Here is a 12116-nt window from a genome sequence, read left to right as displayed (position 1 = left end):
GTCGTAAGGAAAATAGGTCGATTCCCCTGCATTGCCCGGACAAATCTTGTACAAAAGCTTTTCCCATCTCGCACTCTCTCCGTGTGGTATGTAATCACCTCCTCTGCATTGCCTGCAAATACAAATGAACAGTGCATTGAATGGGCGTCGAACCCGCGTGGAACAGTAAATTGTGCTGAACGAAGACTCTGAGCGATGGCTATGCCTCCGAAGATCCCACGCGAGCCAGGGCGCCATAACTCATGCTGATTTTTGAATATATTAGGGCGGGGGGTCGAGAAAGGGATGACTTCGATGTGCTTTTGGATCGGTGAGGGTTTCATGTTGTTCATTCTGTATAGCAAGAATGTCTTGATGTGTTTGGATACAGTACTAACTTTTGACTTGGCTTGTATATAGAGACACGCTCTGATTGGATCAAAGTAGAGATGAAATTAAGCCAAGCTTTCGGAATTTTAAATGCTAGGTCGGTCATTCGGAAATTAGGCATAGTGAACTTATTTGCCGCTTTGCGGCTAGTAAATCTACACGCCGGTCAATGTATCTGTTTAGTATGCTTTAGCTAAGGTTAAACCGCAGGCTTAGTAGTATTGTAGAGCATAAGCCATTAGGGGTTAAATTTGTATCAAGCGCTGCGGCCGATACGTCAGAATTATTGATGTGCTGCTTCCATGATATTTCTTCTCAGTTTCACGATCCGTCTCCTACATCTGTCTCTACCGTTTAGTCCATAATGCCCGCTCTTGACGGTATTCACGTCCTCGAATTGGCCGGCCTGGCCCCGGGCCCTTTCACAGGAATGATGCTCGCTGACAACGGAGCCAATGTGATCCGAGTTGACCGCGTCAATCAACCTCATCAACCAAGTCCCGACGTGTTGATTCGAAACAAGTCTTCAATCAAAATAGACCTCAAGTCTTCCGGAGGAAAGGATCTCTTTCTGCGACTTGTCAAACACGCCGATGTCCTTATCGATCCATTTCGACCGGGTGTCCTTGAGAAACTCGGTCTCGGTCCGTCCGAAGTTCTGCTGAAAATCAACCCGCGCTTGATTGTGGCCAGGTTGACTGGGTTTAGACGTGATGGCAAATATGCCAACATGGCTGGCCATGATATCAATTACCTGGCCGTGTCAGGCGTTCTGTCAATGCTTGGCTCTTCTGCGCCAGTTGCTCCACACAATCGGCCCTTGCCACCTCTTCCACCTGGAAATATCCTGGGAGACTTTGCAGCAGGTGGACATATGTGTTTCACTGGAATCATGCTAGCCCTTTTTGCCCGTTCCAGGACCGGAAAGGGACAAGTTGTGGAATCCAATATGGCAGACGGAGCAAGTTACTTGGCAACAATGCCGCGCATCTCGACTAAAATCCGTGGTCAATGGGATGAGCCTCGAGGACACAACCTTTCCGATGGAGGATGCCCATACTACTATGTCTATGAGTGTAAAGATGATGGACAATATTTTGCCGTCGCCGGGTTGGAGCCGCAATTCTTCGATCAACTGGTGAAGGGGCTCGGTCTCGGGGGTGAGGAGTGGGTGAATGATCGAGAGAATCGTGCAAATTGGCCTGATATTAGAACAGCTTTTGAAAGGCGCTTTAGAGAAAAGACACGGAAGGAATGGGAGAGGATCTTTGATGGAACTGATGCCTGTGCCACTCCGGTATTAACTCAAGGAGAGTTGGAGGCTAATGGTTATGAACTGAGGCCGGGTGTGACATTGACTGACACGCCGGCTTTGCCAATTGGTCAATCTGGATGGAGTGTAGAGACATTACAGCCTGGTGAGGGTGGTGAAGAGGCATTGACTGAGTGGTTGGGTTGGAAGAAAGGTCGCGATTTCCTAAGCTTAGGTGGTGGGTTGCAAAGTACATCAAGCTCAAAGTTATGAAGCGCTGATAGTTCCAGTTGTAAATATTTTAAGTGGCATATGTTTAGTAGAAATATTGTTTAGGAATTTATTTCGTCTGTATTAACAAGAGTCTCGCTTATTGTAAAGTAATTGGAAGACCATCCTTGGCCTCTAAAGCAGCGATCACCGCTTCGCACACTCTCACAGCATTCAATCCATCCTCTCCCGAGCAACATGGCCTGGCTTCTCCTTTAAAAACCTCTGCTAGATGCTCTGCTTGCCGTTGAAATGGGATTTCATCTGAACATTTCAACTCTTCCCTTTTCATGGGTACATTCCATCCTAGCTCTTTCCCCGACTTCGTCGCATATTCGGCATCATACTTCCACAGCATACCGTCGGGCTCTGTCAAAGTTCCGTGGGTCCCAAAGATCCGATATGAATCTACCTTGACTAGCGTGGGTGGGTAGAGTGGATTATCACCCGTTGCAGCTTCCCATCCAAAAGGACTGGCCACGTTATCACTCACGATGAACGTACCAACCACCCCATTGGCAAACTGAAGCATAATTGCTGCTCCTTCTTCTACTAGATCATCGCTCCGTGTGTTTGTATGCGACCGGCGACTCCGGGTTTCAATCACCCAAACGCGAGCCACCCTTGATCCTGTCAAGTAGTGCAACACATCGATGTCGTGGACGAAGTTGGTCCAGATAGGACCACCACCGGCAGAGCGGGAACAGCGCCAGTCAGCAAGACTGAAATATCCATCATTCTTCCTGGCGGTCCAGAATCCAGATATTGCAGTAATATTGCCGATGTCACCTCTTTCAATGACTTGACGTGCACGTACCACGGATGGGTGAAAACGGCGGTGGTGACCAACAAGAACCTCACAAGACTTTCGCTGAGCAAGCTCAAGAAGTTGCTCCCCCGACTTTGAATCTGTACAGAAGGGTTTCTCCACCAGTATCACTTTAGGTGAAGCGCTGTTGAGAATATCCTCGGTCACTTGGACGTGGAGACTCGATGGTACACAAATTATGTATGCATCGGGGATTCGAGGAGAGGACTCCAGGAGATTTTGAATTGTTGTAAAATGAGGCACTCCAAGCTGGGATGCTAGATTCTCGCCCGGAGGAAAGGGGTCGATAAGTGCAACCAACGCGCAAGTAGAAGACGAGAGTAGATACTGCGCATGGAGTGGCGCGATCGTGCCTCCGCCAACAAGAGCAATTGCAACTTTTTCACTCGAGGGTGTCATGATGTAAAACAAAGCTTCCTATTTCAAAAAACTCTCGAGCACTAAATGTATGGCCTACTAGTGTTCTTGTTTGCGTAAATATATTGAATGTTGGTGGAAGGCGCCGGAGCATAAATAATTGACCGGAGCGACCCCGCAGCCTTCCTCCCTACTGTATCTCAACCTCCTCTCAAATTAGTCAATGTCTTATTTGCGCTCTACTACGCTCCTTCGCTATTCAACAACTTCCAGAATGGACACGCTTCGTGAGTCTTTCCATTACGGGAGCTCACCCCTGACAGCATCATCGCTCTCGTCCCCTTACAATGCCTACCTCTTCGGCAGTCACATCTCCAAGTCTCTATCACCCCTCCTCCATGGAATACTCTTTCGATCCTTGGGTGCATCATGGAATTTCCATCTAGTCCAGACTACCGACAAACAAAGATTTCAAGACAAGCTTACTTCTCCGGAAACCATTGGAGTCTCTATCACAATGCCGAATAAGGTCACCTTTGGCCTAGTGTTGGATGATTTGACTGAGGCCGCTCAAGTGATTGGCGCGGTCAATACCTCCTTCGTCCGGCTTGATTCGGCCGGCAAGCGTCGTTATATTGGCACAAATACCGATTGTGTTGGAATCCGTGAGGCTATTGTGCAGTACGATTCCACTGCTGTCGCCACCGCCAAGGGCAATCCCGCGATGGTTATTGGAGGGGGAGGAGCCGCACGAAGTGCTATATATGCGTTGTGGAAATGGTTCTCCCCGTCAGAGATCTACATCGTCAATCGACTCAAGTCAGAGGTCGACGACATTGTGAAGCATTTTACGGCGGCGATGCCTGGTATTCAGCTACAATATCTCGCGGACATTGAAACCGCGCAGTCACTACCTGCCCCATCTATCATCGTGAGCACGATCCCGGATTATCCACCATCAGAACCCGGGGAGATTCTTTGCTGGCAGATTTGTGAGAAGATCTTTGGAAAGGTCGAGAAGGGTCTATTTGTTGATATGTGTTATATGCCATCCCCGGAGACGAGTCTGGTGAAAGCAGCAAACAAGGCGGGATGGAGGACTATCTCCGGTACGGAAGTGCTAGTACGAGTCTGTGTTGCGCAGCAAGTTCTATGGACGGAAAGACTACCGAATCAGCAGGGCGTGAGCGAGGCCATTGCTGCAATCACTCAACCGCAAAGTGCCGCAAAACTATAGAGTTCTAAAATCGCAATAGAATCGTTATTTACCTTCAATGCCTAATTGCTCTTAGTATCACCGTATACCAACTACCAACGTAGTAGCTACAGAATCTGTTGTAGTTGTAGTACTGGAGTACTACAAGGCAATGATAAACTCGGAAATCAAAATTTGAAACCAAAAGTGGCCGAACCTGTAGAAATCCTGGGCTTGCTCGAGCGTATACTTTGAGGGGTACTCCACATGATGTTTGACCCCGCAAACCGGCATTCAAATCAATGCACCGGGCGTCAAAAGACAACAGGTGCATCGAAGCTATCAAGGAAAGAACAGCCTTCAATATAAGCAAGGAAAAGTACTGTAAATCTCATTCGAATGGCAATTACACTTCATTCGACTTGCAAATTCCCCAAACCTCATCATGGCTCACATTGCGCCCTTGGCCCAGGTATTTTTTCCCCTAATTTGGTCTACATATGGATGCAACAAAGACAGCTAAGAAATTTCAGCCAATTACCCTCAAACTTTCCGGAAAGGTGATCAAAAACCGTCTTTACCGCACTCCTCTCAGTGAATACGCCTCAACCTACGACGAAGACAATGTTGAAAATTGCGGCAAACCTCTCCCTCGATATGCAGAACTGTACCAAGGAAAGTCAAGAACATTTTATAGAAACTGTACCGAGCCCTCGACTAACAGACAACAGAGCTTGCTGATGGTGGCGCCGGCCTCATTTGCACCGGCAACATTCCGATCCACCGTGACAACCTTGAGAACTATAACAATGCCGTTCTCGACATCAACAATCCCTGGGACCCCGTTGAAGCCTTCCGTCCGGCTGTGCAAGCAGCAAAATCCCGAGGCGCATTGTTCCTCCCGCAGCTGCAATTCCCCGGCCGACAAGTACCCGAGTTTCTGAATGCGAACCCAAAGTCCTCGTCGAGCGAGCAGTTGCTGCCTTGTCTGAATAAGACATACGGCAAACCGAGTCCGTTGACAAAGGCCGAGATTGAGGATTTGAAGAGGCGCTATGTCTGGGCTGCAGAGGTTCTGGCTAAGGCTGGGGCAGATGGGATTATCGTATGTCAGACATTTTCTAATGGGGTATTCTGGGATAAAAAGGCTAACCAACACGGGTAGTTGCACGCTAGCCATGGGTACATCATGCAGCAGTTCCTTTCTCCCTTGATCAATAAGCGGACCGATGAGGTATGCTGCTCGCTCTAGCATGGAGAGCTCATACTAACTTCTCAAAGTACGGAGGAAGTCTCGAAAATCGCGCTCGGTTCATCCTCGAAGTTGTGAACGCCATTAAGGAGAAGCTTCCATCGGACAAATTCGTCATTGCTGCTAAGCTCAACTGTCAGGACTGTATGTTCACTGAGAGTAGAACTGTTAAGATCTCAGGCTAATTGACATAGTTATTGAGGGAGGTACAAGCTTTGCCGAACAGTGTGTCGTCATCAAGTGGCTTGAGGACGCGGGTGTTGACTTCTTCGACATCTCTGGCGGAACCTACGCTTCGCCTGCGTGGAGGGGAAACATCATGAAGGAACTTGCAGAGCGACCCTCGCAAAAGGAAAGAGGAAGGTACGTGTGGCCTAATATTTGAGATATTTTCATCGCTGACATCAAAAGCTATTTCATCGAATGGGCTCAAGAGATGAAGAAAGTTCTGGTAAACCATTGCCTCCCGCTGATAATATTGAGATCCAAGGCTAATCTGTAAACAGTCGAGAGCTGTGATCGGAACTACTGGGGGCTGGAGAGATAGTCATCGGATGTCTGAAGCAGTTGGAAATGGAGATATCGACATGATTGGCCTGGGTAGACCTCTTCGAGAAGATCCGTTCTTCGTGAACAAAGTTCTCCGAGGTGAAGTGAGAAGGAGCAATCTCTAACAATATAGCCATGTACTCGTTTCAAGATTTTCTTGTTTGAATAGGTATCATTAGATATAAATCGTGATTTTGGATTTTATGCGTGTGTTTGATTGTATCTATATTGGATAGAATTGATCGGACCTTAAAACACGTCGCCAAATCCTGGACCAAAGATCTCTCGCAAAAGATCTGTGAATCCTTCCTCACCAAGGTCTGTCTCTGTGCTCATAGTAGCTGTCGTCAAGAACGGGTCATAGCTTGACACCAGTGGATTATCCACATGGGCACCCGATAATATCTCCATTGATGCTGTGCAGTTAGGCAAATTTCCTCCCAGATGGTAGCCCGGATCAGGGTTAGTTCCGTTAATATGCTGCGGCGCTACTGATTGTACCTCAGGAATGGGGACGACATCTTTAAGCATAGATGCTCTTGCTCGCAGGATGACTAGTAAGTGCTGGCCAAGTAGCGCAGCAATTCCAAATCGATGAGACGGGGTAGTCCCTGCGCGTTTCAATTGCAATGCAACTTGTGCTAGCAATGCAAGTAGCTCGACCTCATACCCTGGGCGTGACCCATGTAGATATGGGAAAAGCTTGAGAGCTAGTACAGCCGCATAAGAAATCATCGCCCACGTTGGAGAAAGCATACAGTACATTGGTTCTCCAACGACTGGTAGGTCTCGTACGGCAACTTCGCAACAGTGTATAGCGGCATCGAAGCAGTCCTCGCGAACGACGTCTAGATCACGATCGCTGTTGGCAGAAATATTGAGCGCGGAAGATAGTGTCCACAGCCGATTATGAACGTAGACATAATAAAGGTAAAGGTTTGGAAGCTCCTCAGGCTGGGGTAAGATAGTGTTTGGAGACGGCAGCCAAGTCGCTCGCCACGGCTCGAAAACAGTGTTCACGAGATCGCGCACCCAGTGAGGGTCTGAATGCGGTATATTTGCCTGACGTCTTATCTCACTTTGGAGGGTGGCTAGATGACGGCGAAGAAGGATGAATGCACAGGTGTGCTTATCGGTCGAATCGGCCAGCGGGTGCATCCACCAGTTCTCGATGTTGCAGGTCAGCTCTGTCTCAGGGAAGGCATTTATCCGGCCACAAGCTGCACTATTTGCTCGCTCCCAAAGCAGAATCCGTAGCCAGGTGCGCTCTCTATTGCGAGCCAGTCGCTGAAGATAGTTTCGATCTTCCAATGAGGGACTGTCAGGAGTTTCAGAATTTGCTGCAGGGCGCTCTCCGAAGGTGAGGAGGCGCTGAGATTGGGCGCCTTCAGGTAATCGATTTTGCGTATTGTAGGGGTCAAATTCCTTCTGGTCACGCGTTCTGCACTCTTGATCGAGCCCCAGTTCTGCTGCTACTCCAAAAGCATACATGGTGTATAACCATGATCGCTCTTCGGATAATGTGTTCGCAGGCGTTGCTGACAAGAGGGAGATATAGTACCCCTGGACAATCTCCACCGTCTTATAGCCACAAGTATGAACATGTCGAGATAGCTTCTCCCCATGAAGTCGTAGCCTTTTGGCGAGATGCCCCGAGCCATGATCGAATTGCGCCGTGAGAGCAAGAATCCAGGTGAACAAGAGGGAGGATCGGGATCGAACATAGTCCGGAGTGTGTAACATGGGATCGAGGATTCCGTTGATCAAATGAAGGCGGGAGAAATAGCTGTAGCAACTTAGTAAACTATTTCCTTCTGGAGTCTCTTCTTCAAGGTATACTCACACTGGAAATAGGGCATAGGCCTCTTCCATTGATACCAATCCCAAGTCTACTGGATCTAAATCTGGGCCAATATCTCGCGGAGGATTCGCATCAGGCGATCGAAAATAATTCGAGTATCGATCGGACTCCATTGAAGGGGCGAATAATGCATCAATTCCACTTTCGAGAACCTTGCGATCTAGGTGAAGTCCAAGAGAAACGTAACCGGGTCGGTGGAGCAGATATCGACCTATGCCCTCGCCATCTCCAGAAACGGACTCAAAATTTGAAGCTGGTGATAGATCTGTTGGGCCAGCTTGTGTTTCCAGTGCCTGTGCAGCACCGGCAGCTTCTGCCATAAGAGCCAGTGGGTTGCTAACCGGTTCCAGGCTCACGTGCGAGGTGATGGTCTCAGGAGCATAAGGTGTAGTCACATTTGGGCTTTGATTCGATTCCGATGCCGGTGGACCACTTGCATTGACCGTGCTTGAACTGGGTGATAGTGGCTTTTGGTGACCAGCTCTCCTGTTCTCGGCAGGTAGCTCCCAGTCGCCATTGCCCTGGTCATTTTTGTGTATATTTGATAGTAGGAGGTCGAGCATTTCAGTTTCATCTCGCCCAGGAGATAAGGTTTGAATCTCAGAGGCTTTATCCGTCGACACGCGTGCTTTCTTCAGCTCCGCCTGCATCTTTCGATAGGCTTTTTCGAATCCATGATATCGACCAACTGCCCCTCGCTTTCGACCTAGTGGGCGCGGGGAGGGAATATTGCAGGCACGGTTCGTGCGTCTGCAGCGCTCGCAAGGCTCATTAGAGTCTTTGGTTGAACTGGACGCATTCGGCCGGATACATCGCATTTTGAGCCTCCGACATGCTTCGCATGCTGCTGTCGGCGACGGAAGGTGGGCTTGTTGCCTGGTCATCGGTCGCTCGGAACTAGTAGCCATGGCTCAAGACTACCTTTCACACGAGTAACACAACCGCAGAGAGTGAAAACTTGATAACATATCCAGTTGCCAAGCGAAACGCGATCCGTTGCCTCTGCTGGGCGTCTTGGGTGGTGATGGAGAGTTCCGCATGGCGGCGTACGGGCGTGCTTTTTGCGGGGAAGCCGGAAAATTGGGAAATTACTGGAAGCCGCCGAAAGTTTACAGAAACACCAGAACAACCAAGGCTTTCTTATGGAATGAAGTACAAATTGTTTGAGCTCTCTCCCCAATAATGAAGTGATTTAAATTCCTCGTCCTTAGATCAAGTTGCGCAACTCTTGGAGCCCTGCGCTGCGGGGAGAGCTAGAGTCAGAATCTAATAATGATCGAGCAATCTATTTCAAATCATTAATCCTGCATGAATCCATGTCTAATAACTATAAAATTTCTCTCCATAGGTCAATAGTCATTCAAGCTAAGTAAGCTCCAGACTGGCTGGTTGGGAAGGAGAATGAGCAAGATGCATACCCTCGGCAGATCTATCGTCATCCCCACCCGGGCATTAGATTTAATAGCCGGACTTGCTCCACAACTGTAAGTATGACTCTTGAAATGGGGTCGTGGTCTACGCGAATGACAGACACAACTTAATGATTCATTCATAGATAACTTGGATTTCCTTCGAACCTCCACATTCTTGACCCGTCGTCTATTTCACAATGTCCACCGTCAAGGTAGCTATCGCGACCAACTCCCTAGGGAAATCGGCAGCAGGTCATACGATCCATCGAAAGCTGGAAGTGGCCAAGTCATACGGTTTTGATGGTGTTGAAGTCGCTTTCGAATGTGTTGATGCGCACGCAGCTACCTTCTCGTCTTTAAAGTCTCGGGAAGATCGCTTGCGCGCAGCAGCGTCGGATATTTTCACCAAGGCATCGTCTCTGTCGCTCTCCCTTATTGCATTGAATCCATTCGGAGCATACGATGGACTTATCGCAGCTCAAGATGTGGAAGACAGGCTGGTAGAAGCAGACCTATGGTGTCAGTTGTGTCAGATCATGCACATTCCGATTTTTCAGGTACAGTGTACATCTCCAACCTCGGAACGAATTACCTGCTAAAGATTCTTAGATTTGTTCGGCTCTTTACCCCCTCCAAGAATCCAAAATCACTTCCGATCCTAAGACAATTGCTGCAAATATGCGAAAGCTTGGGCTTTTAGCACAGAAATATAACTTACGTGTGGCCTATGAAGCACCTTCATGGGGTATTCATAAGAACACATGGCAGCATATCCAGGAAGTCCTCGATCTAGTCGATCTTCCAAACGTCGGACATTGCCTTGACACATTCCATATAGCGTCAAGAGAGGCAGGCGATCCATTCAATGTCGATTCGCCTGTTCGACCGGACGGGTTGAAACGTCTACGACATAGTTTGGAGGAATTGAAACAAACCGTCGACCCTTCGCGCATCGTATATCTACAGCTTAGCGACGCGACTGTTGCGGATCCAAAGCAACGAGGATACCCGCGGAGAGACCTGAATCAGCCAGCATTTATGACTCAGTCCAGAAATTGTCGCATATTTCCACGCGAGGAGAACTACGGAGGTACTTTGCCGGCTGTACAGGTTGCCAAGACTATCTTTGATATGGGGTACTCTGGCTGGGTGTCGATGGAAGTTTTCCATACAGACATGTTTGAAACTCGGTCTTCGTGAGACTCTCTCAGCCAAATGCCATGACATTCTGCTAACTTTAGTAAGGGTACCCGATCACTGGGCAGGCCGCGGTATGAGATCGTGGAATGAGGTTGCTCTTCAATGTGGACTTGGTCGTCGTGAGTTCTGTCGGTGGTATTTCGAGAAAATTTCGACTAACAGCTTCTAGGCGGGAAGATATAGCGAATTGATTATATTTAGGTATAGGATTCTGGAATAACGAAATGTTTGCTTAAGAAAGATGATTCTAGGTGCCGCAAATTTCTTGACTTTCTGATAATTTCTATCTATGATCAACCATCTACAGCCTCTACAGTCTTGTATGCAGTATTCTATACTCCCCTTCCTCCGTCCACTTCCAGAGTTGTGCCAGTCACAAATGAGCTCTGATCGGAACCCAAGTACCAGGCGGCATTCGCCACGTCTTGAGGCTCAGTAACCCTCTTCATTGGGATAGAGTCCATAACAGTCTGTAGTTTCTGATCAGAGCCAGCACCAGTTCCAATAGAATTTCTCAGCCTGGCATTTATCAGCAAGCAATTCTCCAGTGAATGTGAATCTTGAAGGGCAATTGTCAGTTGGACGTACATTGAAGTATTTCCAACCGCAGGAGCAATGCAATTGAACCTGATGACTGGTGCATATTCGAGTGCCAGCGTTCTGGTAAATCCCTTTGCGTCTATTGTCAGTTTCTATTTTTAGTAATTGAGACAGAATCGATAGTTACCGTGACGGCTGCTTTTGACGCATTGTAGATTGCAAATCCTGGCCGAGGTCGGGTGAAGCCGGTACTGAGAATATGCATGAGTGTCTATTTGCATACTTGCACGGTCGCTCCGACGGATAAGATACCTTGTGATGTTGATAAAGACACCATGTCCTTGTTTTAGCATGAACGGGGCGAAAGTGGATGCGCTGAGGAAAATAGGCTGAGTTGCATCGAGTAAGTATTTGGTTTTGACATGGAGGTTTGGATGGGTTACCTTGACATTCACATTGAAGGTTCTCTCATATTCTTCGATGGACTTGGTGTGCAGTGGCTATAGAATATATGAGGGACTGTTGCTATCTCGTTTTCTGGGATAGTTTTCTGGGATAGCCTTACGGACGGATCATGGGTGATTCCTGAGAAAAAATGGTGTCAGCATACTAATTACCTCAGTCCCTTTGCATTTTCCGTGCCTACCTGCGTTATTCACAATAACATCCACCCTTCCATAGTCTTTTCGAATGGTATCCAATACTGTCTCCCATGTCTCTTGCTTTGATACATCGCCGAAGACAAACTGTAGGTTGGGATCGTCGCGAGCCTTCGCCTCACCCGCAGATTTATTTAGGTCCAAAATGATGACTTTCCAGCCTTCTTGGCTGAACCTATCCACGATAGCTGCCCCAAAACCATCGGCACCGCCTATACGTACTGTTAGTCTTAATTTCACGACAAGATCAATTCTCGTCAGACATACCTGTAACAATTGCTGTCTTGGGAGATTCCATTTTGAATGCTGAGTGTCGATACGTGGAGGTTGACCAGGTGAAATAAGGCTATTTTCGCTAGGAAAATTATCCT

The 12116-nt window shown here is 48.0% G+C and overlaps 7 protein-coding genes across 7 annotated transcripts; 4 read left to right on the top strand and 3 right to left on the bottom strand.

Annotated features, from left to right (window-relative positions):
* Positions 1–733: 733 nt before the first annotated feature.
* Positions 734–1894, top strand: N7496_009295 (CaiB/BaiF CoA transferase family protein; the record flags this gene model as incomplete). The annotated part of the gene is made up of 1 exon (XM_056702209.1): positions 734–1894. The coding sequence occupies one exon, from the start codon at positions 734–736 to the stop codon at positions 1892–1894; it is 1161 nt and encodes a 386-aa protein (XP_056551209.1).
* Positions 1895–1991: 97 nt separating this feature from the next.
* N7496_009294 (Gfo/Idh/MocA family protein) lies at positions 1992–3119 on the bottom strand (the record flags this gene model as incomplete). The annotated part of the gene is made up of 1 exon (XM_056702208.1): positions 1992–3119. The coding sequence occupies one exon, from the start codon at positions 3117–3119 to the stop codon at positions 1992–1994; it is 1128 nt and encodes a 375-aa protein (XP_056551208.1).
* A 232-nt stretch (positions 3120–3351) lies between these two features.
* N7496_009293 (shikimate dehydrogenase family protein) lies at positions 3352–4314 on the top strand (the record flags this gene model as incomplete). Its single annotated transcript, XM_056702207.1, has 1 exon — positions 3352–4314. One exon carries the CDS (start codon positions 3352–3354, stop codon positions 4312–4314), a length of 963 nt encoding a protein of 320 aa, XP_056551207.1.
* Positions 4315–4717: 403 nt separating this feature from the next.
* On the top strand, positions 4718–6198 carry N7496_009292 (uncharacterized protein; the record flags this gene model as incomplete). Its single annotated transcript, XM_056702206.1, has 8 exons — positions 4718–4744; positions 4788–4898; positions 5006–5377; positions 5438–5506; positions 5554–5668; positions 5719–5887; positions 5936–5975; positions 6031–6198. 8 exons carry the CDS (start codon positions 4718–4720, stop codon positions 6196–6198), a joined length of 1071 nt encoding a protein of 356 aa, XP_056551206.1.
* A 124-nt stretch (positions 6199–6322) lies between these two features.
* N7496_009291 (fungal specific transcription factor domain-containing protein) lies at positions 6323–8752 on the bottom strand (the record flags this gene model as incomplete). The annotated part of the gene is made up of 2 exons (XM_056702205.1): positions 6323–7859; positions 7917–8752. The coding sequence occupies 2 exons, from the start codon at positions 8750–8752 to the stop codon at positions 6323–6325; spliced, it is 2373 nt and encodes a 790-aa protein (XP_056551205.1).
* A 791-nt stretch (positions 8753–9543) lies between these two features.
* N7496_009290 (sugar phosphate isomerase/epimerase family protein) lies at positions 9544–10664 on the top strand (the record flags this gene model as incomplete). The annotated part of the gene is made up of 3 exons (XM_056702204.1): positions 9544–9903; positions 9956–10542; positions 10592–10664. Coding segments are annotated over 3 exons (1020 nt in total), but the record flags the coding sequence as incomplete, so codon positions are not given.
* Positions 10665–10878: 214 nt separating this feature from the next.
* On the bottom strand, positions 10879–12043 carry N7496_009289 (uncharacterized protein; the record flags this gene model as incomplete). Its single annotated transcript, XM_056702203.1, has 7 exons — positions 10879–11065; positions 11135–11217; positions 11274–11337; positions 11399–11586; positions 11652–11671; positions 11733–11957; positions 12013–12043. The coding sequence occupies 7 exons, from the start codon at positions 12041–12043 to the stop codon at positions 10879–10881; spliced, it is 798 nt and encodes a 265-aa protein (XP_056551203.1).
* Positions 12044–12116: the final 73 nt, after the last annotated feature.

Source organism: Penicillium cataractarum (genome assembly GCF_028827025.1).
Source record: "Penicillium cataractarum strain IBT 29864 chromosome Unknown utg000008l, whole genome shotgun sequence".
NCBI classification, from domain to species: domain Eukaryota; kingdom Fungi; phylum Ascomycota; class Eurotiomycetes; order Eurotiales; family Aspergillaceae; genus Penicillium; species Penicillium cataractarum.
This window is presented reverse-complemented; position numbering and strand designations above follow the sequence as displayed.